At 41.5% G+C, this 26,281-nt stretch overlaps 1 protein-coding gene across 1 annotated transcript in view; it reads right to left on the bottom strand.

Moving 5' to 3' along the window:
• The window catches only part of epha4b (eph receptor A4b), a 120,140-nt gene that overhangs the window by 22,560 nt on the left and 71,299 nt on the right, over window positions 1-26,281 (bottom strand). The window contains exons 9-13 of the mRNA XM_034702670.1: window positions 25,618-25,780; window positions 21,267-21,375; window positions 4,270-4,337; window positions 2,178-2,303; window positions 1,726-1,911 (exon numbers count right to left, since the gene is read on the bottom strand). Of these exons, the coding sequence (XP_034558561.1) occupies window positions 1,726-1,911; window positions 2,178-2,303; window positions 4,270-4,337; window positions 21,267-21,375; window positions 25,618-25,780 (652 nt within the window). The remainder of the gene's footprint in view (window positions 1-1,725; window positions 1,912-2,177; window positions 2,304-4,269; window positions 4,338-21,266; window positions 21,376-25,617; window positions 25,781-26,281) is intronic.

The following is a 26,281-nucleotide window of genomic DNA, read 5'->3' as shown; positions in this document are numbered from 1 at the left end:
TCACCCCCTCGCTCTCACACACACACACGCGCACCCCGGGCTGTGACCTGTGAAATTACTGCTCTGCTGGTGTGATTTGTTTCTGAGGGGCTCTATCAGCTCCTCAATGTGCCGTGAAGGCAGGTGAGAAGAGGTACACAAAGACACGCATGTAAAAGTAGACAGTCATTACAGGCATGCAACACAAAAACAACACACACAAACAACATTTCATATTCATGGAGCCAGCAAAGTAAACAGCTCCTTATTATGTTTAAGTAAGTTGCTTGTCAAGCCAATTTTCTGCCTCTTAGCTATTTCTCTGTCAGCCCTATTGTCCTCTGAAACTAAATTTCAAGGATTTGGCAGTAATTCCTGAATTTATTCCAGTATTTCTAACCAGAATAGTGAGTGTGCCACCAGAAAGAAAGTGCCATAATTACACGTCTGCCTGTCAGAGGGCAAGGCAAAAACACACTTGATTTAGTTTGTTGCTGTAGCACTTCTACAAACTGCTTCAATCCCACTAATCAAAGGTCATGGCTTACATCAAGCATTTATAGACAATGAGATATAGAGAGAGGAAGAGAGAGAGAGAAAATGGGAGTGACCATGAATAAGAAATGCAGTGCAGTTTCATTCTTAATATGCAAGTCACTGAATATTCATGAAGCTAAAAAACACATCCAATTAACTTTATGAATTATTAATATTCATGGTAAAAGCCTATGCATATGCATTTGCTCTTTTATTGTTGGCCTAAGTGCCACTGAGCACCGGTGTGTGATAGACTGAAGATTTTGTGTGTGACAGAAAAGGGGGAAGCAAGATCAGTGGGAGTAGGGGTTTATTTGTCTGCCTGCATGTTTACAACTCTCCACGCCAGGGTGGGAACAGAACAGCAGGAGAGAGAGAAAATGGCTCTAAAGCTGAATTCAGCGGATATTTCTTAAAATGAAGATTGCACAAAAAAATAAGTTGTGGAGTTTTAGTATATTGATGTTTTCCTAACTTAATTTCCTGAATGAAAGGAACATTTGTATCTGTTTTAGAAGCCTTTATTGATATTCATTTTGATCATGTGGTTCCTCAAAAACTAAAGAGGCAAAATTGTGGTGCTTAAATGTGATGGTTGGACCAACACTTAAGAGAAAAAGACGTGTTGTCAAGTTAAGCTGGCTCACTGATAGAGGCAAAGAAAGAGAGAGAGAGAGAGAGACAGAGAGAGAGCACTCGAGGGACAAGAGGGACCGGGGTTTGCCTTCAACGGAGACACCGAGCATGTAGAAAAGAGAGAAATGTGGAGTGATTGAATGAAAAGATTAGACGGACCCTGACAGAGGGAGAAGCAGGAGCATGCGATAAGGACATGAGAAGAGAGGGATGGATGGACAGAGAGAGAGAGAGTGTGTTAGATGGAGCGAGCATGGCCCTGCGATAACAAATCAGCCATCTTGTTGAACCAGACCTGTGTCCATGAACACACACACACACACACACACACACACACACACACACACACACACTCACACTTGCTCTAATTGCTAACACAATCACATGAAGTAAACAAGTGCCTGTTTAAGAGGCAGACAATCATCTCTCACATGTAACCTGCCATGCGTCACCAGTATGTTACCATGGTAGTGGAGCTTTTATTTGATCCAGGGTCATCGGATCTGCTATGTGACAGACACACATCATCAAGACACACACAGGATATAGTCAGGTTTTTTGTTCAGCACTCACATCTTGTGACGACCCCCTCCAGCCTGATGATATTGGGATGGTCAAACTGTCCCATGATGGAGGCTTCTGACAGGAAGTCCCGCCTCTGTTTGTCTGAGTATCCTGCCTTCAGACTCTTGATGGCCACGTAGATCTCCCTCTTTCCCTGCACGCGCAGCCGACCGCTGCACACCTCCCCAAACTCTCCTATACACATACGAATAAATCAAACAGAACTTGTGAGATTTGCTGGAAATTGTAAAACAGATAAATGCCTGAGCTCTCTCTTTTTTAACATTACCATAAAGGCTCATTTTATAAGCGCTGCAGTGCTTAAAAGTAAAGAAATTACTGCAGACATAACTTAAAGAAGCCTTAAAAATCTAAGTACAGTTGAGGTACTTTGAGTTCCATTTAGTGAAAGTTTTGTTAGTTATTAATATCGTCCACTCCTGTCTTACTAACCAACTCACCAGCCCCTATGACTCTCTCTATGCGAATATTGGAAGCATCGATCTCTTTGGCAAAGTCCCTGACAGCTTGGTTTGGGTCTTCGTAGGTGTGAGGATGGATATAGGTCCTGCTGCCTGGAAGCTTCACTGGATGAGAGGAAAAGGGCAGAACATGGGGAAAGATAAATAAATAAGATAAATGCAAGATGTACTGATAAACAGCCAGCTTTTCCAGGGTGAAGAGTTTTACTTCAAAGTTGTAATAGTGCCTCCATGGAAATGGTTTCCGGATTTCTACCCAGACATTTGAGCATGAATTTGTGTTGCTGAAAGCTCGAGCGTGGGTGTTTGAGTGACATTACACATTATTACATAATTGTACACATATCTACTTTTTGTAAGCCATGGTGTTAAAATGAGTCATAATTTTAACAGGAGCCCATAAGGAGCTTTACTCTGCCAGCAAATATTTATGCAAGGAAGTGTGAAACAATGTGGTTTCTTTATTATTGGAGGATGCTAGAAGGACTGAGACTGAAGTATACATCTTAGTACTCTGATGACTCGATGATACACGTTTGTCCTTTTCATTTAGCCTCATTTAGTAAGGTTGAGCTAAGTTTGTTTAATTGTGATCTCTTTTACATGAAAGATTTAAAAGCTTGACTGTAGGATGAGGTAATTTTTCAGGGTTTTAAGAGGCTTCAAAACCAAAAATGAATTTCCTTTGGTAATAAAAGCAGAGGCGCATCCAGAAGGTGACTATGCACCTCCTTAAAATCTGTATGGACACCCCAGAATCTTAAAACTGTTTTTTTTCCTCATTCAATGTGGTACCTAAGTTGAACTGTTTAGGCTGCGTTGCAATAGGCAGATGGCCAATATAACATATTTTCCTTTGTTAAAACTTTGGGGACTCTTGACTATAATGTTTATTTTAAAGGTACAGTGTCTAGATATGGGAATTTTAAGTAATATCTAGTGGTCAAATTCTAGATTGAAACACTCCCATGCTCGCCCCTCAGTTACGGAATGAAGGCCTTCGAGGAAAAGAAGCTCCTGTGATGCAAAATTGTCTATTAGTGCAAATTCTTTCATGCAAAGCAACAACCACTCTTTTCCTCTTTGTCTTCCAACTGGTGCATTTTGTGCAGCAGCTCACTAAATACAAACAAAGGCATGTTACTTGTTTGTCCAATATGTGCTACTGTTGAAAAATGGTGGTGCAAGATGGCGGCCACCATGGAAGGGGACATAATAATAACATTTAAATAATAAATAATTTTACTTATATAGCACCTTTTAAAAACATGTTTACAAAGTGCTTTACTGAGTGCAAGACATAGTGAGTGAAAACACACAAGCACATGACAAAGGTAAGGAGAGCTAAAATGAGTTAAGTGAAAAACAATAATTCGAACCATGCAGAAATTAAAAAGTCAGTGATGAGTTAAGAAATAAAAGCACATTTAAAAAAGTGTGTTTTTACAAGAGATTTAGAGACATGCGCCTTATGTAGAGAAAAAAGTCTCATTTTAATAAAGTGATTTCTATATTCAGGTGATTATTCACTTATCCAAACATACTAATATTTTATTCCATTTCTAGCAGCTCTGCCAAATATCACTAAATACTACACTGCACCTTTAAGCAAAGAAGATTAAAATATTGCTGCTGTATTACATGACTTTTTAAAGTAAAAACAAAAAAAGTATACAGGAGAATAAAACCTTTTGAATACTCTATAGTTAGTAGTTAAAGAATGTAAAATGGTTAGTAAATGTTGTTTGTCATGTGCACACACCCACTAATGCCACTCTTGCAAAAGTCAGTGCCCCAGTTTGGCCACCCCAGTAAAAAGAGCCTGGCTTCACCCCTGGGTGAGTGGTGATGCTAGAAGTTTTGTTTGAAGACAAGTTATTTGAGGGATTTCATAAACCTCCATTAAAATGCATCATTTACATAAACGTTCAAATATAACCTTTAGGTGTAATGTTATAATTCTGTGATGATGTGAGGCAGATTACTTGTCAAAGTGAAACATTCACATTTTTGAAACATGCAGACTTCTGTGTGTGTATATGTTACACAGTATGTGAGTTAGTGTTTGTACCTCGCCCATGTTGGAACTGCATCTTCTCCTCATCAGGGTCCTGCTTGGCTTTGATATACCCACAGTGCCTGAGAAAGAAACACACTGCTGGATCAGGATCCTGTACACACACCTGTATATTTTCCATCACACCGATACCAATATAGTTTTATAGCACATCGGAGGTAGATCCCATATCCTACATTTCTCAAGTGTGTATGTGAAATTGCACTCAGGTGTTTTTGTGTTATATTAAACCTCAGTATTTCCAGGACATACTCGGAGCACAGCCCTCAGGTGTGTGTACAAACAACCAGATATTTCCTTTTGTCTCCAAGCACCCGCTCCTCTATATCAGATGAGCCTGGAGGAGAAAAAAGGCTTCTGCTCCTCTTTCCTGTGATTCTAGCTTCTGGTTTCCTCTAAGTTGTCACGCCTAAGGTTGAGTGAATGAATGAGTGTGTGTGTGTCACAGATGATCCTAAAGAAACAGATCTAAACTTAGAATACCCCTCTCTTTACAAATGTACGGCCCCTCTGGCTGTCGACCACTACTCTCTCTCACTCTCTCTCTCACACACACACACACACACACACACACACACACACACACACACACATCTATGCCCCACTGCACACAAACACACGCCCTAGGGCATGGGTCAGTCCAACGATCAAGACACAATATTGACAAATTGATCAACTTCAACCGGCCGTCCAGCTGTGAGGAAGTTTCGACTTATTCTGCTTCAGAGACATAACGGGGGGGGGGTTGTTGTGTGTGTTTGTGTGTGTGTGTGTGTGTGTGTGTGTGTGTGTGTGTGTGTGTGTGTGTGTTTGATGTTGGAGGGTTGTATCTTTTACTCTGTCAGGTTGAAAACACTACACAGTGTTTACTAGCCATAACACTGTCTCTGACATTTAGAGCACCAATATTTTGAGACAAAAACATCAAATTTAAGAGCTGTTGTATATAACGATCAACTGAAGATGACATCAAAGCCTTCCCTTTTTTTTACCCCCTCCTCTCCCATTCCACTCAGACATTAAGAAACAACCAGTCAGTTAGTCCATTCATCATGAGGATGCATTGATTCAGGCTTACAGCCAAGACTAACTGGGAATCAGCTGCTCAGACTGATTTAAGAAGCATTGTAGAGAATGACAGGAACAAAAAGCAGACATTTTATCTCACCAACCAATCAATTTTATGTATCACGCCCTCAAATTCAAGTTAATATATAATATGTTATGACACTTACATTGAGATCAGGTCTAGACCCTATGTGTTGTAATCCACCAATGAGCCATTACCTTGTGTTGGTAGCAGGGAAACTCCCTTTTAACAGGGAGAAACCAAGCGGCAACCTCTGGTCTCAAACTATGAAGCCCATGCAGAAGTGTTATAAACTGCAATTCATTGAGAATCCACTTGAGGCTGGCTACAGAAACACCGGAAACCACATAGACGCCAATTCAAAAAAGAGGATCTTTACAGCATTAATAAACATGTTTACAGCCTTGTTCGAAAACGGCTTGGCTCTACGTAGCTAATTTCTCTATCGGCACACATTGTACAGGGGTGAATTTTTTTCTGACGCAACGGTTCAGAAGATAGTAAGATTACAAGTTTTTGCCCAAATAAGGATATGACTGACTTGACTCCCGGACGGGAACACATAGCTTTTGGCTAGGAGGCTCAAACTCAGCCTCTTTATTTCACACTCTGCCTGGTTGAGTTCTGCATTTCCAATATGGCTGCTGCCGTCGATTGGCTTCAAAACAGCGCTCAGGAACAGATGGGTGACCTCATGGATACTACGTCCATATTTTATACAGTCTATGGTGGAAACCTCAAGCACAGCTATAGTTGTTTGTACAGCCATCTGCCACAACTTAATATGCTCAGAAAGACTGTTCTCTTTGCTATATTACTAATTAGACCTAATGATAAGCCACCATGAGTAAGCACCTGGCAACAGTAGCAACATAAACTTCCTTTAAAGGCAGAAACCTTGAGCAGAACCAGACACATATGTGGACAGCCATCTGCCAGAATCAACCAAAAGAAGTGGGATGACAAAAATGAGAGAAATGGACCCAGATAAACGGACAGGGAGATGTACACAGCTACAAAAATCACAACAGATACTTCAGAATTAGCATAGCAATGTAATGTAAAAGTAGAAGTATGTCTACTGTAGCAATAAAAATGAAGTCATCAATATAAAAGTGTAACTAATTATAATAATTATACAGAAAAGGGATAAAGATTAGACGAGGGAGAAGTTAGAAAAAGACAGAGCAGACCAAATAACGGAATAGGGTAATAAAGAGTGAAAAAGAAACTCTATAAACCTTATGAGGGTGAATAAGAGAGAAAGGTTGGGTCTCAGTGGGCTCAGTAAATCGAAGTCATTTGGTGTTTAATCCTTGTGTTGATTTTACACAGCTGAATGCATGGCAAAACCCAGACATCAATAGGCTGTCTTGGGAATTCACACAGACACACACAGACACACACAGGAATAGAGACTGGTTACTGGTTTTTGGGGATCAAGAGGAGGGGGCTTAATGTTCCTATAAAGGGGGGAGGTAGGCCCCACCTGGTTATCAGCTGGGCTCAAGCCAGTCAAACACCAAGGGACTATCATTACCCCCTTGACACACAGCGCTCTGGGGCATGTGTTTAGAGCATATGGGGAATGGGGACATGGGTCGCACCTCTGCTCCAACTGTGATAATCCCACGGGAGCAGACTCCCACACACAAACACACACATGCATGTTCAGCACAACGCCAAAAACCTTCATTTGAATACTTCCTCATCAATACTGGTAGTGTAACCCTTTTAGTGTGTGTGTGTGTGTTTGAGTGTGTGTGTGTGTGTGTGTGTGTGTGTGTGTGTGTGTGTGTGTGTGTGTGTGTGTGTGTGTGTGTGTGTGTGTGTGTGTGTGTGTGTGTGTGTGTGTGTGTGCGTGTCTCCACGGGTGCATGGCTGCATATGCAAGTGTGCGTCTGATGGGAAATGAACACATTTCCATAGTAATTACAGAGCGACTCATTTCTCCTCTCCAGTTAGAAGTGTCATGAATCATTAGTGCTGCAGTCTTAAACATGGCCCAAAACCTGACATGGCTGTAGCTTTTGTTCCCCCCCCTGACAGCTGTGTCTATGTCTGTGTGTTTGTATGAAACAGATCTTTCATGTACTACCTTTAACTATATGAAACTGACCTGTAACTCTTCTGAGGACTCAGGATGACAACGTGGAGGCAGTTTCTTGTAACTCTTTTGGTTTTAAATAATTCATTTATGTAGAGTTCCCACATTTGAGAGTGGTAACAAGTGGCACTTGAGCAAAACAACAGATACCAAATAAATAATCATGGGGTAACCCTGATTGTACATGTGTTATTCCCATTTGCAAGTATCCCATGTTTAACAATTAGGCTGCTGTCTTCAAGAAGCATTACACAACACATGACAAGAGTCAACCTTGTTTTCTAAAAAATGTTAATTAGAACCAAATGAGCAGAAATAATGCCTCCCCAATTATTATCAACTGCAAAGCATACTCTACTCCTAGCTGCTGCTGTCATCCAGAGCATTGGCTAGACTTTAATATTTAAATTTGGGTGCTCAAAGCTCCTGGTTTGGGTAAGCATATACAGTGCCAAATAAGCATTTAGTGGAAATTTGCCTTAATTCATTTTAATTTACTCAATTTGGTATCTTGACCAAGCGGCAACCTCCGGTCTAAAATTATGAGTCCAATGTGGAAGTGCTAAAAACTGCAGTTCATCGAGGATCCGCTTGAGGCTGGCTCCGGAAGTACCAGAAGTCACATACACATGAATGGGAAAAGGACAATCTTTACAGCTGAAATAAACATGTTTACAGTCTGGTACAAAAGACGGGTGTAGTCTGAATAGCTCATTTCTCGATCGGCTCACACTGTACGGGTGGTGAATTTTTTTTCTAATGCGGCAATTTCAAAGATATTGAGATTACGAGTCTTCCAATGAGAGGCACAGCTGACTTGATTGACAGGAGGGAACACTGTAGCTGTTAGCTTGGAGGCTCAAAGCCCGCCTCTTTACGTCACACTGGCTCGACAGCAGCAATATGGCTGCTGCCGACGATATGCCTCAAACAGCTCTTCAGAAACAAATGGGTGACGTCACGGATACTACGTCCATATATTATGCAGTCTATGATTTTGAAACAGAAATCAGCTGAGAGCGATGTCATAGGACCTCATGGCTTGCTCAGCCAATCAGAGACTTTTATTGTAGAAACTGTCCTTTTTGCCAACAGTTGATGTGCACATTTTGAAAGCTGATGTAAATACAGACATTTTAGGCTGCACCAGTTACTGGAAAGCCTGCACAATCATGCATGGGCTGATAAATTGAAAAAATTGCCTTTTATTTGGCATTATCCAAAATGCTTTTCTGATTATATTGATATTTACCTAAAAAAAATTTAGTTTTCTGCAACTAGTCACTCCACGGTATTGTTGAGTTGTTATTCTTCAGCTATTGATTTGGCTTCCACATGAGCATTCATAGCCTGCTGAGCTGGATCAGACTCTATAATGAGATACAGTCGTCCTCCTGCATTGCCACTGGCTGCTTCTTTATGCTGCTGTACTGCAGTGTGAAGTTAGCACTATCTGTCACTGAGGGAGGAATCATTGTTCCATTTAGCTGCCATCAAATCGCGCTATACTCTGCAGTTTCATCCCACACACACAGACACACACACACCAACACACACAGCTGTACAGTCATGCAGATTTAAAGCACACACACCTGCACCAATCACGCAAAAACACACACTTTAATGGAGTGCGATATCACTATCACACCCGGGCTCTCACCTTTCCCTCTGCCTCTCTCTGTTCCACTTCAGCGAGGACAACAGGCTATCCCTGTCCTCCAAAGCCACACACTCCACATTTGCATATCAATTTACTTTTTAATATAATACTCTGTCACTCGAGACCCATTTTTCATTCTGCTAGCGAGCTTCCACCTTCACAGAACTCCATCCATATATTACTGTCGTCGTAGCCCCTCCTCCATTTTCCTCTCTCTTCCTCTCTTTTGCTGCCCTTTATCTCTCCAGGGTGTTATATTCCTCTTATTCTTCCTTTAAGTAAAAACATTCCCTTGTCAAATAACCCATATCCTTTTTTCTGTTCCTCATGTTTCCATCCATTTTAATCTCTCCCAACAGGCCCCTGTCCTCTGCTCTCTTTTGCTTTGCGCCGTTTTTTGATAGAAAGAGTGGACACCAAGCGGTGGAAAGAAAGAGGAGAGAGCAAGGTGGAGAGGGAAATGGAAAAAGAGAGTGCTGACAGGCAAGAACACACAATGGGGGTCCTAGCCTGCATACCAACTAACAAGCAATCAGATGGAAGGGGAGAGAGCGGGGGAGAAGGGGGAGGCTGCCATAGGGAGAGAAACTCTAAGGTTAACATATAAAGAAAAGATGAAGAAGAAGAAGAAGAAGAAGAAGAAGACGTGTTAAGAGGAGAAAGACCTAAATAGAAAGGGAGTGACAATCAATGCAAACAACATGTCAGCTCCTTACAATTGGAATGCTGGCTTGCTACATGTGCAGGTGAGAAGAAACAAAGAGGGTGTCGCATAATGGCTGCACGGAGCGAGGAATACAGAGATGAATACAGTTGCATCTTCAACAATTAGAGCATTGTGAAAAAGCTCATCAGTCAGCTGTGAAACTGACAATGTAATATATTGTAGGTTCATTTATAGGTAAACAAAAAGTCTTCTATCATTTTTTTATTTTGACTTAGAGCCTACAGCTCAAAAAACATCTCAAAATATACAGTATAAGCACGGTGCAACTCTTAGTCTAGTTCATTTCAAGCAACCACAATCATGGGCAAGACCGCTGACTTGACAGTTCTCCATAAGACAATCATCTACACAGAGAGGGTAAGCCACAGAAGGTCATTGCTGAAAAGACTGGCTGTTCACAGAGTGCTATATTGAAGCATATTAATGGAGAGTTGACTGGAAGGGAAAAGTGTGGTGGGAAACGGCTCACAAGCAACAGGGGATGACTGCAGCCTTGAGAGGATTGTTAAGAAAGGTTGAGTTCAAGTTGGGAGAGCTTCACAAGGTGTGTACTGAGACTGGGGTCAGTACATCAAGAGCCACTATGCACAGATGTGTTCAGGAAAGGGACTCCTGAACAAGAGGCAACATCAGAAGGCTAAGGAGAAATAACTTGATTGTTGTTCGGTGGTCCTAGGTCCTCTTTTCAGATGAAAGTCAATTTAGCATTCCATTGGGAATCAAGGTCATAGAGTCTGTAGTGAGAGTGGAGAGGGACAGAAGCCAAGGTGTTTGAAGTCCAGCATGAAGTTTCTGCTGCCTGTGATGATTTAGTGTGCCATGTCATCTGCTGGTGTTGGTCAACTGTGTTCAACCTCCGATCTCAAACTATGAAGCCCATGCGGAAGTGTTATAAACTGCAGTTCATCGAGAATCCGCTTGAGGCTGGCTGCAGAATCACCGGAAACCACATAGACACCAATTCAAAAAAGACGATCTATCCAGCATTAATAAACATGTTTACAGCCTGGTTCAAAAAACGGCTTGGCTCTACGTAGCTAATTTCTGTTTTGGTTCAGAAGATATTATTATTACGAGTTTTTGCCCAAATAAGGACATGACTGACTTGACTCCCAGACGGGAAAACATAGCTTTTGGCTAAGAGGCTCAAACTCCACCTCTTTATGTCACACTATGCCTGGTTGAGTTCTGCATTTCCAATATGGCTGCCGCCGTCTATTTGCTTCCAAACAGCGCTCAGGAACAGATGGGTGACATCACAGATACTACGTCCATTATTTATACAGTCTATGTTTTTTTCAAGTCCAAAGCTGACATAGCATCTACCAAGATAATGTAGAACAACTCATGTTTCCAGTCACTGACAAGCTTTATGTAGATGACGATTTCCTTCTCCAGCAAGTCTTGGCACCTGCCCACGATGCCAAAACTTCGACTAAGTGGTTTGCTGACCATATTACTGTACTTGATTGGCCAGCCAATCTTAACCCATAGTCTGTGGGGTATTTTTAATAGGAACTTTAACTTTCTCTGCAATGAATATATTAATAAAAACTTTACCTTTTTGAATTAAATTAGAGAGAAAATAAACTTTTTCACAATATTCTAACTTTTTGAGATGCACCCATTTGATTGATGATGGGGCAATGATGTAGTTGTAGCAATCAGATCATAGCTCCCCCTGAAGGAGTGTATGAGCAAGGATAAGAGAGCTGATGGACAGATTAAGAGCAGATGACAAAGAGGAGAATGTCAGTCAGCAGTATGGCTGCAGGTCTTGTCCTGATTAAGAGTGAAAGAGGGAAAAAGGAACAGACTAAACCACTGAGTGCAAAAAGCGGTAGAGCAAATGTTGCCTGAGTGAAAGGAAGTACTTGAAAGAAAGCATTTATAAACTTCAAGTCCTAACACAGAGTTCTCTGCTGAGAGCAGAAAAAGAAACCAACTCAGGCAGGCTGCCAGTCCATCACAAGGTGAACACAAGACAAATAAACACATTCAGGCAGTGTGGAGCTTTCAGTCCACATGATGCAGGCAGAGAACACTGAAGTCAAAGCCCATGAACTCAGCTGCTAAACTAAACTTTAGACTGCATTCTTGTCAGGTGAGACCTTTAACCATAAAAATGATGCTGACAGTAGAGTCTGGCCTCACTGGCAGAAAGAAACTGTCTTCCAAAATATCATCATTGTTGTTTCAGAAACTGAATTATAAAGAGGCATATTATACTGGACATATTCCCCCTCAGGTCAGCAGAGTGATTCACTCTGTCCTCTGTTTTCCTTGGCCTTGTCTCCCCCATTGTGAGTCCTTTGCACTCGCCTTCACATTTCCCATCACATCCTTCACATCACATTTACACAACTTCACTTGCTTGTGCCACATTTTATATTTTTTAGCCATGAAAAAGAGTTGCCCTTTTACAGCTGCACACTACACACATACAGTATGCCATTAGTATTTTTAACAGAAACGTATGAGCATGCTGTCTTGTATTTCACCGCACATACTGAGGAACTGTGCTGCAAATTAAACTTTGAAATCTAAGGATAGTGTCTAATGGTGGTCTGGTTCCAAGCAGTCTCTATTTTTTGAGAATCAGACTGTATGATCTTAAAGGTTTTACTCTACTTTAGACAAGCCATTATGCTACGAGAATGACCCATGTCAAAGGTCACACCAAGTCACACCATAAAACCAATTCTGCTGTACTCTCTTATATAAAATGTTGAAAGTATACACTCTATAAAAAGAACAACTGTGATGTCACACATTGATTTGTCGACTACTGTTTTGAAGCCCAGACTTTGGAAATAAGGTTTTCACCATCTTGCATTTATGGTGCCAAAAGTGACATCATTTTGAAAGGACAAGTAGAAACAGACTCAAAAGGTCAATATAAGTGACTTTCAGATGCTTAGTAGACAGCTATCAGCACCCATCTGTTTACATCAAGCGGCAACCTCCGGTCTCAAACTATGAAGCCCATGCGGAAGTGTTATAAACTGCAATACATCGAGAATCTGCTTGAGGCTGGCTGCAGAAAGTAGCAAATTTCTCTACAGACAGAATATGGGGTGAATTTGTTTCTAACGCGACGGTTCAGAAGATATTAAGATTATGAGTTTTTGCCCAAATAAGGTTATGACTGACTTGACTCCTGGTCTGGAACACATAGCTGTTGGCTAGGAGGCTCAAACTCCGCCCCTTTACGTCACACTATGCCTGGTTGAGTTCCACATTTCCAATATATCTGCCTCCTTCGATTGGCTTCCAAACAGCGTTCAGGAACATATACTATGACCATATTTTATACAGTCTATGGTTTACATGCAGTATTTATCTTTATAGTATTACCATTGGTCTGTTATAAAGACACTGGGGCTGTGTGCTGAGCATTTCAAAATAGAGGTCTATGGGGATTGACTGTCTTTTAAAGCTAGCCCCCAGTGGACAATTTTTGAACTGCAGCTTGTGGCACTTCTGTGTTGGCTTCATTTTTCCACCCTGGAGGTTGTCACTTCATTTAACACCACAACAGCCTGCAGCTCCCAAAAGTTCCCTCTCATAAACACTTTCTGCTAAGCCACAAGAAAGTGAAAATAAGAGGAGGAATTTAAGATTTAAGAGGGTGGATGACTGGAGCAAAAAAAAATAAAGGGGAAGAAAAACTACTGAGAACAGGCAGTGACAGAAAAGAAGAGGTATGTTCAGAGCAGATCAAACGAGAGGAAACTTTGGCAGGACAGGTTGAAAAATGAGTATGCACCTCAGGAAAGAGAGAGGAGTGGAGTAAATATTGGTGGAGGTATAACCTTGAAACAAAGTAGGAATAAGAAAGTGACCAAACAAATCTGTTTGTGGATCATGATGTGCTGGTGACGAGAGGGGGTATAATAGAGTGATGGAAAGAATAACCTTGGATTCATGTTTACCTGAGACGTGAAGAGGACTAATAAAGAGTGTAGTTTTTTTAGCAGCGCGGTTTGTTTTCTATGACCGGACACTTTTTATTGGATTAGAGGCCGGCTGCTGGCTGAGAGCAGAAATTGATACGCTTAGAGACAAGGGAAGGTCAGAGGGCATCATTCACACATAAACATACTACGCTTCCTCTCCTTTTCCCCATCTTTTCTATTCACTTATCCTTTCTTTCCTCTCCTCTTTCATTTCCTGGCTGTCCACATTATTTTCCCACTGCTAATCAGAAAAATGAAATCAGTAAATCATTAGTCACCCCTCTGGCATGACACAAAGAAATGACACATCTATCCTTTTTCTCTCCCCTCCTAACCCACCTTTATCACATCATACACACACCCAGATACACACAACCCCCGCTGCTCCCATCATTACTCATGATAATGGTGATTCCATTTAATATCAAGCTATTAAATACAAAATAATTACTGGGGGGGGGGGGAGAATCAATGGATTAAATTCAGTCTCATTATTTCACAGCAGAATTAGGCCTTGTTCACCAACCTGGAGCTCAAACCACATTTACCAATAAACTATGAGGTTCACATAAACTGATTTTGGATAATTAATTAAGAGGCAAGACAGCATGAAATAAAAAAAACAAACTCTGGGTGTTGTTGTGGAGGGCGTTCAGGAACACAAACGACTAAGAATCCCCCTCTCTCTCTCCTTCTCCTTCTCCCTCAGTCTTGGCAGTGTCTGGCACGGGCTCAGCACTCTCTGACCGCACTGCAAAAAGATTTACTCTGCTCAGGCTAATTATTAGGAAAGGGAAATGATTAGCCGAAGAGTTATGACTAATAAATCTGTCTATGTTTCATTAACACCCTGTTTGGAAACATTTCATTTAGCTTCTGCTCATTAAAGAAAGTGGTAATGAAAGGAGAGGAGAGAGGAGGAAAGGAAAGGAAGAAGGTGGTGAGCAGTAATTGGTATAATGTTGCCCTTTTTTTTTTTTTCAACAACCTGGTGAGAAGGTCAGAGACGTGAGACTGAAAGGAGAAGAGGAAGGAGGAAAGGAGCGTGTCACCTGAATCATTATGTGAAGTGTATCTTTATATTTGCTAACAGATCAGTGTGAAGCTAATTCCCTTAATGATGCTACAGCACCAACACAACTTGATTAGGTCAGGATCGTAAATGGTTGCACCTGAGCACGAGAGCATCTCCCACAAATCTATTCTAATATGCTAAAAACATTAAAAACCCTGAATTAGTCTAATGTTTATGGGACATTTTTTGATCAATCCCACTGCAACATCTGCTCATTTGCATACAGCCTGTGTGAAATAGTTCTGCACCTGCGGCGACTAGCTGGTATTATTGCACTTGTTTGCAAGCTTCTTTCGAGGTTTTTCTGCAGACAAAGCTGTATTCAGCTACACCCTTCAGCTTTTGCCGCATTAATTGAAAGCACATGCATCCGAGGAACACATACAAATCTGTCTAATGACATTAAACACACTTCATTTGGTCACACACACACCTTCTCATCCTGGCAGATTGGTGAATACAGAATCTCCTTGCAGCCAAATCATTATAAGCACCATTATCAAGCAAACAGACCAACACCACCCACAGGGAAGAGGTTGCATTGGCTGCTTTGTACCTCCAACACATCCCAGTAAGAACCAACTGGCGAACATGAGTATTTTTTTATGCTTATGCTCCTGTTTTTTCTCATTTTTGTTATTTGGTGGTGCATATCGAAGCTAAAAAGCCCTTACTTTTGTAGTCTTTTGCGTCTCTAATTTCTGCTTCTCACATCTCCTTTGAATTCAAAACAAGCACGCACACACACACAAATATTTTGCAGCTTTTTTTACCCTCAATTAGTGTTCTTCAGTTTCTCACAGGCCGCTTTTTTTTCATCTGCTCCATCCTCTCTGAGCAGTGTGTTTTCATCAGCGCTTACTATCCCCCACCCCCCTCCTCCCCATGCCCCTCTGTTTTTTTCCAACCTTCCTCTCCTCATTTGTGTCATTAAGTTTTTAAGAATAACCCTGGGCTGCGTAACAGATGCTGCAGAGGTAAAAAGAGCTTACACACGCAACACATACACACACATCAATAGGACATATTGTTGTACGAAAGGTAGAGCTGTTACCGCTAGCTATTAGCGACACTGAGAAGTCTTTCTTCTAGAATTAGCCACGTTTTAATGACATCTTACTCTCCTGCATTGCTCTCTCTTTGCCTTTCACCCTCTATTACTCAACACTCCCTTATGAAAATGGTTGTTTTTCTCCCTTAGAAAATAAGCCACGTCCTCTGGAAACTTTGTTGAAGATAAAAAGTGAACCATCAACAGATTTGCGTTGCTTATCCTGACGCTGCGTGAAGAATAACAAGTAATCTGTACATCTTATTTTGCAATAAGCATCAAATGAATCCCTTATTATTATCTTCGAACTTCAGACATTTTCCTTAACAGATTGTGGCTCTTGACTCCCAGCTGAGTATCTCCAGCTCTGACAACAGATGTACTCCATAAAGGCAGACTTTGAAATACATAACAGACGAGACGGCTTAAAAGAAAAACAAAACAAAACAAAAACAGGCCTCACATGGATGGAACAACTTCCCGCTGACTTCTCACAGAAACTCCGACATTAAAAAACATGAACATAGAAAAACACACGAGAATCTGGCATGTAACCAAAGCCCGCAGCTACTTGAGGAAGAAGATGGTTGTAAGGCTGGAGAATCATTAGACTGCAGACAAAACAGACACACACATACACACAGATGCTGGGAGGCAGAAGCTGTTTAACAAGGAGCGAGAGAAAGTGAGGACCAAAAGGGGAGGACGTGTTTTTTGAGTGAAAGGCCATCTGCTGAATCCATGGCTATGCCAGTCGCTCGCTAGCTTCCCATCGCTCGCACCTGCCAGCCTGCCAAAGCACCCTCAGGAGAACAAAAGCACCAACTTCACACACACACACACACACACACACACACAAACAGTCTCATGCATGCACTCGCGGAGCAATAATGGCACGCACACGGCAATAACTGGTGTGATTTGTCAGCGGCGTGCTGCGTTGGAGGAGCTTTCCGACATTTTTTCATGTTTCCCCTCCTGCGGTAACAATAGCATAACAGCACTTTATTAAACGAGAACAGGACATAACAGAATGGCCTGCAAATCAGCCCGTTTATGAGGCGTAGCTGTTCAGTACCCTGCCAGGAAAGGCTGCTGGGACGGTGTGTGTGTGCCACTGTGGGGTTGTGTGTGAGTGAGGATGAGGGAGACTGTATATGAGTGCAGTTATTTCATAGTTAAGCAACAAATCAGGGTTTGCAGAATTGTAGATGTAAGGCGTAAGACAAGGAAAACCCCCTCCAGCACTTCTCTGCAGTGATTATTGGGGGGATGATTTAAACAGCAGGCGTTTAGGGGGGGAAAAACAGAACCTAACAAATGTCTGGTGGGAAATCATTTCAACCCAGGCCTACACTTAGAGTCAATTTCAATTCCAATTTAATCTCTGTCCACACTGAACCAGCCGTTCTCAGCAAATACATCACAGTCTTGATACGTTACAGGTTTCATCCAGATGTAAATTTCAAGAACGGAACAGGAAATGAAACCTCGAGAGAGCTAGGGACGGGCAAAATGAGGAGAAAAGCAGCAGCAGCATGGGAGCTGAACAGAATGATTGACAGATAAGATGGATGAAAAGAAAAAGAAGGAGGAGTGGACCGATCCTTATTTTTGTTAGATTTTCCCAGTGCCTCCAAAACCTGAAGTCTGACTCTCCTATTGCACCTTACCCTGCAATTGCCCACCCATCATCTCTCCTTGTAATCTACCTTTTCATCTTTTCGTACCTTCTTCACTCTCCTCCTCCTCCTCCTCTCTCTATCAATCACCTGTTCTCTTCATCTCCCTCAACCCTCTTCCTTCTCTCCTTCCTCTCTATCACTTTCTCTTTCACACCATCTCAGCTCTCCAGTGGCGCTACCATATTTCAGACGTTCACCTCCCCCTCCTCCTCTTCCTCGTTTCAGTCTGTCATTCCTACTGCCTGCCTAATGTGATCTCATTTTATCCTCCACTTGTGTCTCTCCTTTACCTCACTTCTGTCCATCTCCCCCCCTCCCCAAGCATCCTCTTTCTCTCTCCTTCTCCTCCTCTTTTCTCTCTAGTGGTGCAGCTTTGATCCTCGCCTAATTCCCCAGTTGCAAACACACTCCACCTTTGCACACATACACGCTCGTGCACACTTTGACAGATGTACAGATGTTGTTTAATAGAAAGCAGCAATCAAAGCTACTTCCTCCCGAGCTTCCCCACCTCTTATGGGAGAAAAAGATAGATAGATGGAGGCAAACTGAGAGGAAGAGAGAAATAAATAAAGGGAGAGACGAGGAATTGATGGCGGCACATCGACCCCTCAGTAAAACCTAGTTAACACCTCCCCAGCCTGTGAAACCTGATTAGTTGAGTGTGTTTGTGTCATCATGTGTGTTCACAGCGCGCTACATTTAACAGGTTGTTTTGCTTCCACACACAACCTCATAATTCCCATCTGATTAAAATAAGGTTGATGTTTTCCCTAGAGTGTGTGTGTGTGTGTGTGTGTGTGTGTGTGCGTGTGTGTGTGTGTGTATGTATGTGCGTGTGTGTGTGTGTCTGTGTGTGTGAGTGTCTGTGTACACGTCTCCACTGATTACATCCCTCCTAGTCAATAGTGAATAGAGCACTCAGCCTGATAAGCAATCACCCCAATCAATACTAACGTTTTTTAGTGTGTGTACATTATTGTGTGCGTGTTTGTGTGAGCATATGTGTGTGTAGTTCCTAAACATGTGGCTAATCTAGGAACTCAAAGACGATAAACATTTAGTTACAGGCATACTAAATCACAGATGCCTGTCATCCCATCTTTTTCCTTATTCCTCTCCTTTTCACCCCTCTCCTTTTTTTTCTCCGTCCACTTTCTTCTCGGCCCAAAAGATCCCTCTCCTAACTCCCATCCTTTCATCTTCTCGCCCTCTCTGAAAATCAGCATTCTTTTATTTTCCTTCCTCCCTCTCATCTTCCTCCTCTCCTCTTTGGCCTTCTTTGAGTCGCAGCATTAACAGCAGCCTAACCTTCAAAGCGAGTGATCATAAGGAGTCTGTGCTCTTCACACACGGAGTAACACAGCCTTTAGATCGGCTTTGGTTGCAGTAGAAATGTCAAAGTTGGAGGGCCTTGCTTGTGGCACAATAACACACGTTACCCTTCAGAGAGATATGAAGTGGGGGTTCAGCTCTTTGTATTTATGTGTGGTAACTCGTGTGTTTAAACCATAGACTGTATAAAATATGGACGTAGTATCCGTGACGTCACCCATCTGTTTCTGAGTGCTGTTTTGAAGCCAATCGACGGGGGCTAGCTTTAAAAGACAGTCAATCCCCATAGACCTCTATTTTGAAATGCTCAGCACACAGCCCCAGTGTCTTTATAACAGACCAATGGTAATACTATAAAGATAAATACTGCATGTAAACCATAGACTGTATAAAATATGGTCATAGTATATGTTCCTGAATGCTGTTTTGAAGCCAATCGATGGAGGCAGATATATTGGAAATGTGGAACTCAACCAGGCATAGTGTGGCGTAAAGGGGTGGAGTTTGAGCATCTTAGCCAACAGCTGTGTTCCCGTCTGGGAGTCAAGTCAGTCATGTCCTGATTTGGGCAAAAACTCGTAATCTTAATATCTTCTGAACCGTCGCATTACAAAAAAATTCACCCCCGTACAGTGTGTGCCGATAAAGAAATTAGCTACGTAGGGCCAAGCCGTTTTTTGAACCAGGCTGTAAACTTGTTTATTAATGCTGTAATGATCGTCTTTTTCCCATTTATGTGTATGTGACTTCAGGTACTTCCGCAGCCAGCCTCAAGCGGATTCTCGATGAACTGCTGTTTATAACACTTCCGCATGGGCTTCATAGTTTGAGGCCGGAGGTTACCGCTTGGTTTAAACAGAAGCAAATACATATTTCATATGTTATTACAGACTGTGTTGAATACTTGAATCTGATTGGTCAAAGCTCCATAACAAAGTGATTGATTCTCAACAGCAAAAGCGATGCCAGGGACAACCTGATTTTACAGGACATATCGTCTGGCACATTTCACCTCTTGCTGTTGACACTGTGGCAAAATGTTGTGTTTTTTTTCTCAGGCTGGGGAGAGTTGGATAACAATGACAGGAACCAGGCACAGATGTAAGAGCAGCCTGAGGAGCTACCAGGCCCCAACTATCTCTGACTGGGAAAACTGACGCAAGATACTGCCCTGCAATCCGGGAAATAGCAGCAGAGCTGGTGAGTGCATCTTTGAGTAGCCAATCACTACAAACTCACTTAAACCCTAATAGGTACTGTTACTAGCAACAGTGTTTAAAGTTCAGTCAGATAACTCACTTTTACTTAAATGCAGACATTTAGGAGGAATGAGATAGGTCTAACCCCCAGAGCCCGCAGGTGGATGCCGGGGAGGAGGTGGGTATGAAATTTGCACACAGCGCTGAGCAGGACTGATCAGGACAGCAGGAGCACTGGCAAAGCAGAGGCAGAGACAGGGAGACTTACAGCTTAAATAGACCGCCAAATGAGAGGATGTTGAGATCAGCTGATAGAGAGGATGACGTGTCAGTATGAATCCGGGCAGCTCTAATTGTCTGCCTGAACTAGCAGGCGGTGCTCCATTTTTTGACATTTGCCTCATTTATGTTTAAAGCTGATTTAACTGCAAAGTCGTGAGAAGAAGCAGAGCTGAAAGTGGACAAAATGTCAACATACATATTCCTGCAGAAGTCCTGTTCCCCTTGTAATATAATATAATGTTAGGATTCTTATTTGCATGACCACCTGAGCACTATACACCATCCCTTACTAAGAGGTTGAGTAACTGAGTCAAATCAATGCAACTTCTCTGCAAATTTGACCAATCACACTTTTATGTTTTATGGTGGCACACATGAAATATTCAGTTAATGTAACAATTATGGATCCTCCTGTTTACAGATAGAGAATTGTACATGCGCTATGAACAAAAAGCTATTCACTGTAGCTTTAATTGGTTTTTACACACTTTGTTTGGGATCCTGACAGCCATCTGGAACTGATGTCAGAAGCAAACAGCTGGCTCGGCCAATAGATGGCTCTATTTACATGTCCCAGTCTGTCACAGTGGATGAGAAATGTGTGAGAAAAATGCATTAAAAAATCTCGACTGGTACAGTGATTCTGTTAGAAGAAGCTGCTGTGAAATCAGGTATTTTGGGGCTGCAAGAGACTAGGAAAAATACCGTTTGGAGACTGATTTACCTGGGCTAAACTTTCCCTTTGCACCCATGGCTCTGCCTCATAGTGTGGTGCATACATAAAGGCTGCTTATGTATAGAGGATTTAATTGTGTCCTCACCTTCCGCTGACAACGAAGCAGGTCACCAGAAAGATAAGCAGCACGATTCCCCCAGCGATGGACACAGCCAGAATGGTGGACTGGTTAGGGTCGCCGATGGCAAAAACATCTACGGAGACAAAACAGGGAGAACGTTACATTAACAAACAAAAGCATACAGAAGGATAAAAATGGATATGTTCTGCTGTAGGTTAAGTGAGAGGAAAAAAGACTAAACTATGGAAGCAGTGAAAAAGACAGCAAGGTGAATGTGGCAGGGGAAAAAGTGAGAGAGAATGAAATATGATGGTAATAGAAAAGGAGATAAAAGACAGAGGTTGAAGGAGAGGGAAAAAAGAGAGAGCTGCAAATGAGTAAAAGAGAGAGAGGGAGGCGGATTGAATAGTAAGTAAGGTCCTTGATGAAAAGCGCTCTCCCTCTTTGCATCGTCTATGAGGCTATGAGAGTGGACGTGAAAGCCATTCCCATTCGGCCACGCTGTCCAAATGGATATGTTAACATTGCACATAACAAGGCTGCCGCCGAGAACTTTCTGCAAAGATGCATTGATTTTTACGCCACACCAATCGAGCCATTACTCAAAACAAATACCCCATTTATCTGGCTTAGCTAAGCATGAGCAGACGCGTGTGTCTGTGGGTCTGTGTGTGTGTGTGGATATATGTAAGTATGTGTGTGGTGAGGAGGCAAATGAATGCCCTCAGGCTGACTCAGATAAGCATTGATCTCCTATTACATTTACAGGCGCACACAAACACACCCTTCTTCAGCAATCAATGAGATTGATCTGATCAGATAACCTTGATATGATTGCTACAGGCTCCCTTATCTTTCAGCATTGCACTTGAATGTAACCCTGTTGTTTGGAGGTTCAGTAACATCTCTATACAGAAGTGATACCCAACATAGGTCCAGAAGCTTCAAGCAGATTCTTATCAATATTTTCCTTATAGATGTTGGACATAAAAGAGAGCCTGCTTTGTGGTACTTTGATTGATTATTGAATGATTAGTAGGCTAATGTGTTCCTGTTGTATGCTACTCAGATAATCTATCGCCCTGTGCTATACATTTACTGATTTATCTCCCTGCGCCTGCCTGTCTGGGAATCAATGTTCACTTTAAAGAGCACATTATGAGGCCTCTAAAGCAGAAAATCCTCCAGCACATAATGAAGCGATAATGAAAGTGGATGACAGCAAACAGAAAAGAGGACGAGTGACAGGGAGCCTGACAACAATATGACAGAGATACAGAACAGTGAGGACCAAGGCTGTTTGAGAGGCAGGGATCAAAGAAGAGGCTTCACTCTCAAGATTCCCTCTCTTCTTTTCTATAGTTTAATTATGGGATATCTTTAAAGTGTAAGTTCCTGACAAGAAAATAAAGTCTGCCCTACTCAGATCAGTGGTGCTCAAGGGGGAAGACATTGGTTAGGGTGAGGGATTGGTATTTTAAGCAAAAATACTATTCATCAGTGACTATGATGTTTCTCTGAAGCCCCTCCTTCAGCTGTTTTAAAGGGTAGAAGAGTTAAGGTTTCAAACTCTGTAGATATTCAGTTCAGTTTAAGTACTTATGAAACAATAGCTCTCTCTGTGTATTTATTTGTTGAGTAACAGCTCCTTTATTAGGGACAAGGACAGCATGTGAAGTGGGTGAAGTATTAAGCAGAGCTCTTTCTCTCTCAGTTATGTGTCATGTTAAAATACTTTGGGATAAAGCAGCTGTGAATAGTGGCCTTTTCAATCTTTCTAGAGCATAATCGCCATGTCAGAGGTTATTTTCATTTATAATTTAAGTAACTCATACATTCACCTTATTTTGAACACATAAATGACACGTAATTTTTATGCGGATGACACCATTTTGTACTCTTAAGCGTTGTCCCTATCAAGTGCAATTAACAAACTGCAAGCTGCATTTAACACAGTACAAATAAATCTTTGTAAACTAAGGCTGGTTTTAAATGCAGACAAGACTAAGGTGACGTATTTCTCAAGTCCAAGAGGACGGTGAAAAATGACTAAGATTTTTACCTCCACAAATGAGGAAATCGAATGTGTCCCAACATTTAAATACTTGGATTTTTTCTTGGATGAAAATCTTTCTTTTAATCATCATATTGAGAGTCTAACTAAAAAACTGAGGGTGAAGTTGGGTTTCTTTTATAGAAACAGATGCTGTTTTTCCTTTGCTGCGCGTAAAAAGCTCATTCTAGCAACCTTTGTATCTGTAATTGACTATGGTGATGTTCTTTATATGCATGCTTCCTCAGCCTCTCTGAAAATGTTGGACTCTGTGTACCATGCTGCATAGCAGATGGTTTCTGGTCTAGGTTTCCGCACACATCACTGTATCTTGTATGAAAAGGTAGGCTTGTCTTCCTTATACAACAGAAGAATGGAGCATTGATATTTCTTTCTTTATAAGGCTGTACTCCATGATCTGCCGTCTTATGTATGCTCCTTATTGAAAGTTGTCAGTGGCTGTCTTCTTCGGTCCCATGGACACTTTCTTTTTGTCATTCCTCGGACTTGCTCTGTCTTTGGTAAAAGTGCTTTTAATGTTTTTGCTCCCTCTTCTTGGTTTGAGCTTCAAAGTCACCTGAAACTGGATTGTTTAATTTGATTGGAGGATTTTAAAACTAGGATACAGGATGTTTTAAAGCTTAACACTGCTAATTTATAAATTGATGTACTAGTTACTTGTCACTAAATGTTTGTCGTCTTCTATTTGTGAAACTTATTATGCTGCTGTCTTGGCCAGGACTCCCTTGTAAAAGAGACTTTGTATCTCAATGGGACTATACCTGGTAAAATAAATGTTAAATTAAATAAAAAAATAATTTAAAAAAACACGTGTAAAGGTTTTGATGATCAAAATGTCCTGGGTGACCCTTCAATGAATTTAAATATGCCCTTGCAGTGTCTACATTGATGTTGCTGGTGGAGAGACTGAAAATGGTGTGAAATAAAAGTCCATAGAGCAAGATGTCAAGTTTAAATGGTTTTACTGGATGGCTAAGAAATACCTGAAGTATTCATGGCTAATATCATAGGCGTTTGTAGCCCATTTTTGGAGGTGCTGAAGCACCCCTAAATTGAATCCCTGCACCCCTAAAAATTGAGAGATTTTTTTTTTTTTTTTTCTGTATGTCCTTTTTAACAAGCTAGAAAAGTTTCAAAACCATACAGTACTTGGTTGAAACGTGATATTTTAGCTCCACCGAATAGTGGCACGCAAAACGTATCAAATTCTATAATACAGACAAGAAGGAAAAAGGCAGAGAAAAACATTGCAAAAGTAAATTTCTGTTAATGTGTTTAAATGTTGCATTGCATTTCAAATGAAAGTCCAAAAAATAACTCCAATGTCAATGTTTGGTATTTTTGGTACTCACTATAGGGGGCTGGTTTACTCCAGAAACATACATACTGTTTATGTATATGTTGAGGAGCTGCTGTATCAAAATGAGTTGTAATTCCCCAGTTACCATATGTTTCTTTTATGATTCCAATCCATTTCTCTTTTGCTGTGGCTCAGCATTTAAATAACCTTTATCAGATTTGATGCTTTAGTCACAGACTTTCCCAAAAAGTGTTATACTTTTCTTTCACAAATGTGGGAATGAAATTGCATTAAAATGTACAAAACAGTGAAATTAATCTTGCCCGGCCGGGCAGCTCTCTGCGTGCTCAGCACCCCTAAACATCTGATCCTAGAATCGCCCCTGCTAATATCATGAGTTCTTCAAGTTACAGAGATAGTATCCTCCAGATTCTGCTCTGGCTGTTGGTTTCAAACAGAAATCAACAACCTAGGAGCTCAGATTCTTATTCCTTCATTGTGAAACTGGCATGCCTTCTTTCTACCTGGTTTGTATTCTAGGACTCTTTCAAGCTGCTGATTCAGATAAAATGACATCCTGTGAGGCTGCCGAGGTATTTCTGACTGACAACGGGACAGAGGAAGCCATCAGGTGGAGGAGTGAGCTATTTTATAACCATCCAGTGGATTGATTTGCACCGCAGGAGAGATGATTCAACTATTGAGGATATAATATCCCAGAACTCCTTGCTCCAGAGTTTATCTTTGTGCTTCTTGTAAGCAGAGCCATTCATCCCTAATTTGGATAAGTATTGGCAACACGGGGATTGCAATTCAAGAACTAGCATGTCACTTTTTTTCTGTGCCGGCACTGCCAAGCTTTGAGCTGAAACCACAGGGACATTTTAAGACATGGAGAACAGTTAAACAGGAATTTCACAGAATGAAAACAAAACAAACAAGCAAAAGCTTAGATTACTCATTCATTACATGGAACAAATGCTTTTTATTTATCCCTCTACCTTCGTGGCTGGTTTCCAATTCGATCTCTCCTCCGTAGCTCCCGTAGCCCCCGTCGGTTCGAGCCCTGACCCTGAACACGTAGGTAGTTCCTGGCTTGAGCCCGTCCACTGTCATCATGTTGGAGCGAGTTTTCAACACGGTGTAGTTCTGCTCCCGTTGATTCTGAAGATGGGGGAAAGAGTGAGAAGCGAAGATTAAATGCTAAGTTCAGCGGATGATAGAGAGAGTCAGGGGGATGAAGTGATAGAGGATGAAAAGGGCTGAAATTATAGATTTATTCTAAAGGCTATATAAAGAGCAATGGGCTTTGGTATCAAGTGCAACAGGAGAAAAAGGGAAGTCTGAAAATAATAGAAGGCTCAAATGGTTTAATTTAAATGTCTCCAGGGGCCACGTCCGCCTCGCTCCCTTTTCGTTTGTTCATTGCTGGACCAATTGCTCTCATTTATACATGAGCATCTGTCAAGGACCAAATCTTATCCTTTTTACACTTGGGGGCAATATGTGGTTACTTCAGTCTCGCTTTGTTTCCCTACACAACTACCATGTAGGTGTGTGTGTGTGTTTACAAATAAGTGTGTAGGAGGATGAATAAAGAATAAGTGTTTCTGTCAGTAAGCTGATTCCCTGCAGAGAGGCTGATACTCTACCTAATGGAAGACA

The sequence above is a fragment of the Notolabrus celidotus genome, chromosome 15 (genome assembly GCF_009762535.1).
Source record: "Notolabrus celidotus isolate fNotCel1 chromosome 15, fNotCel1.pri, whole genome shotgun sequence".
Lineage (NCBI taxonomy): Eukaryota > Metazoa > Chordata > Actinopteri > Labriformes > Labridae > Notolabrus > Notolabrus celidotus.
Note: the sequence above shows the minus strand (reverse complement) of the source record. Positions and strands in the feature narration are given on the sequence as shown.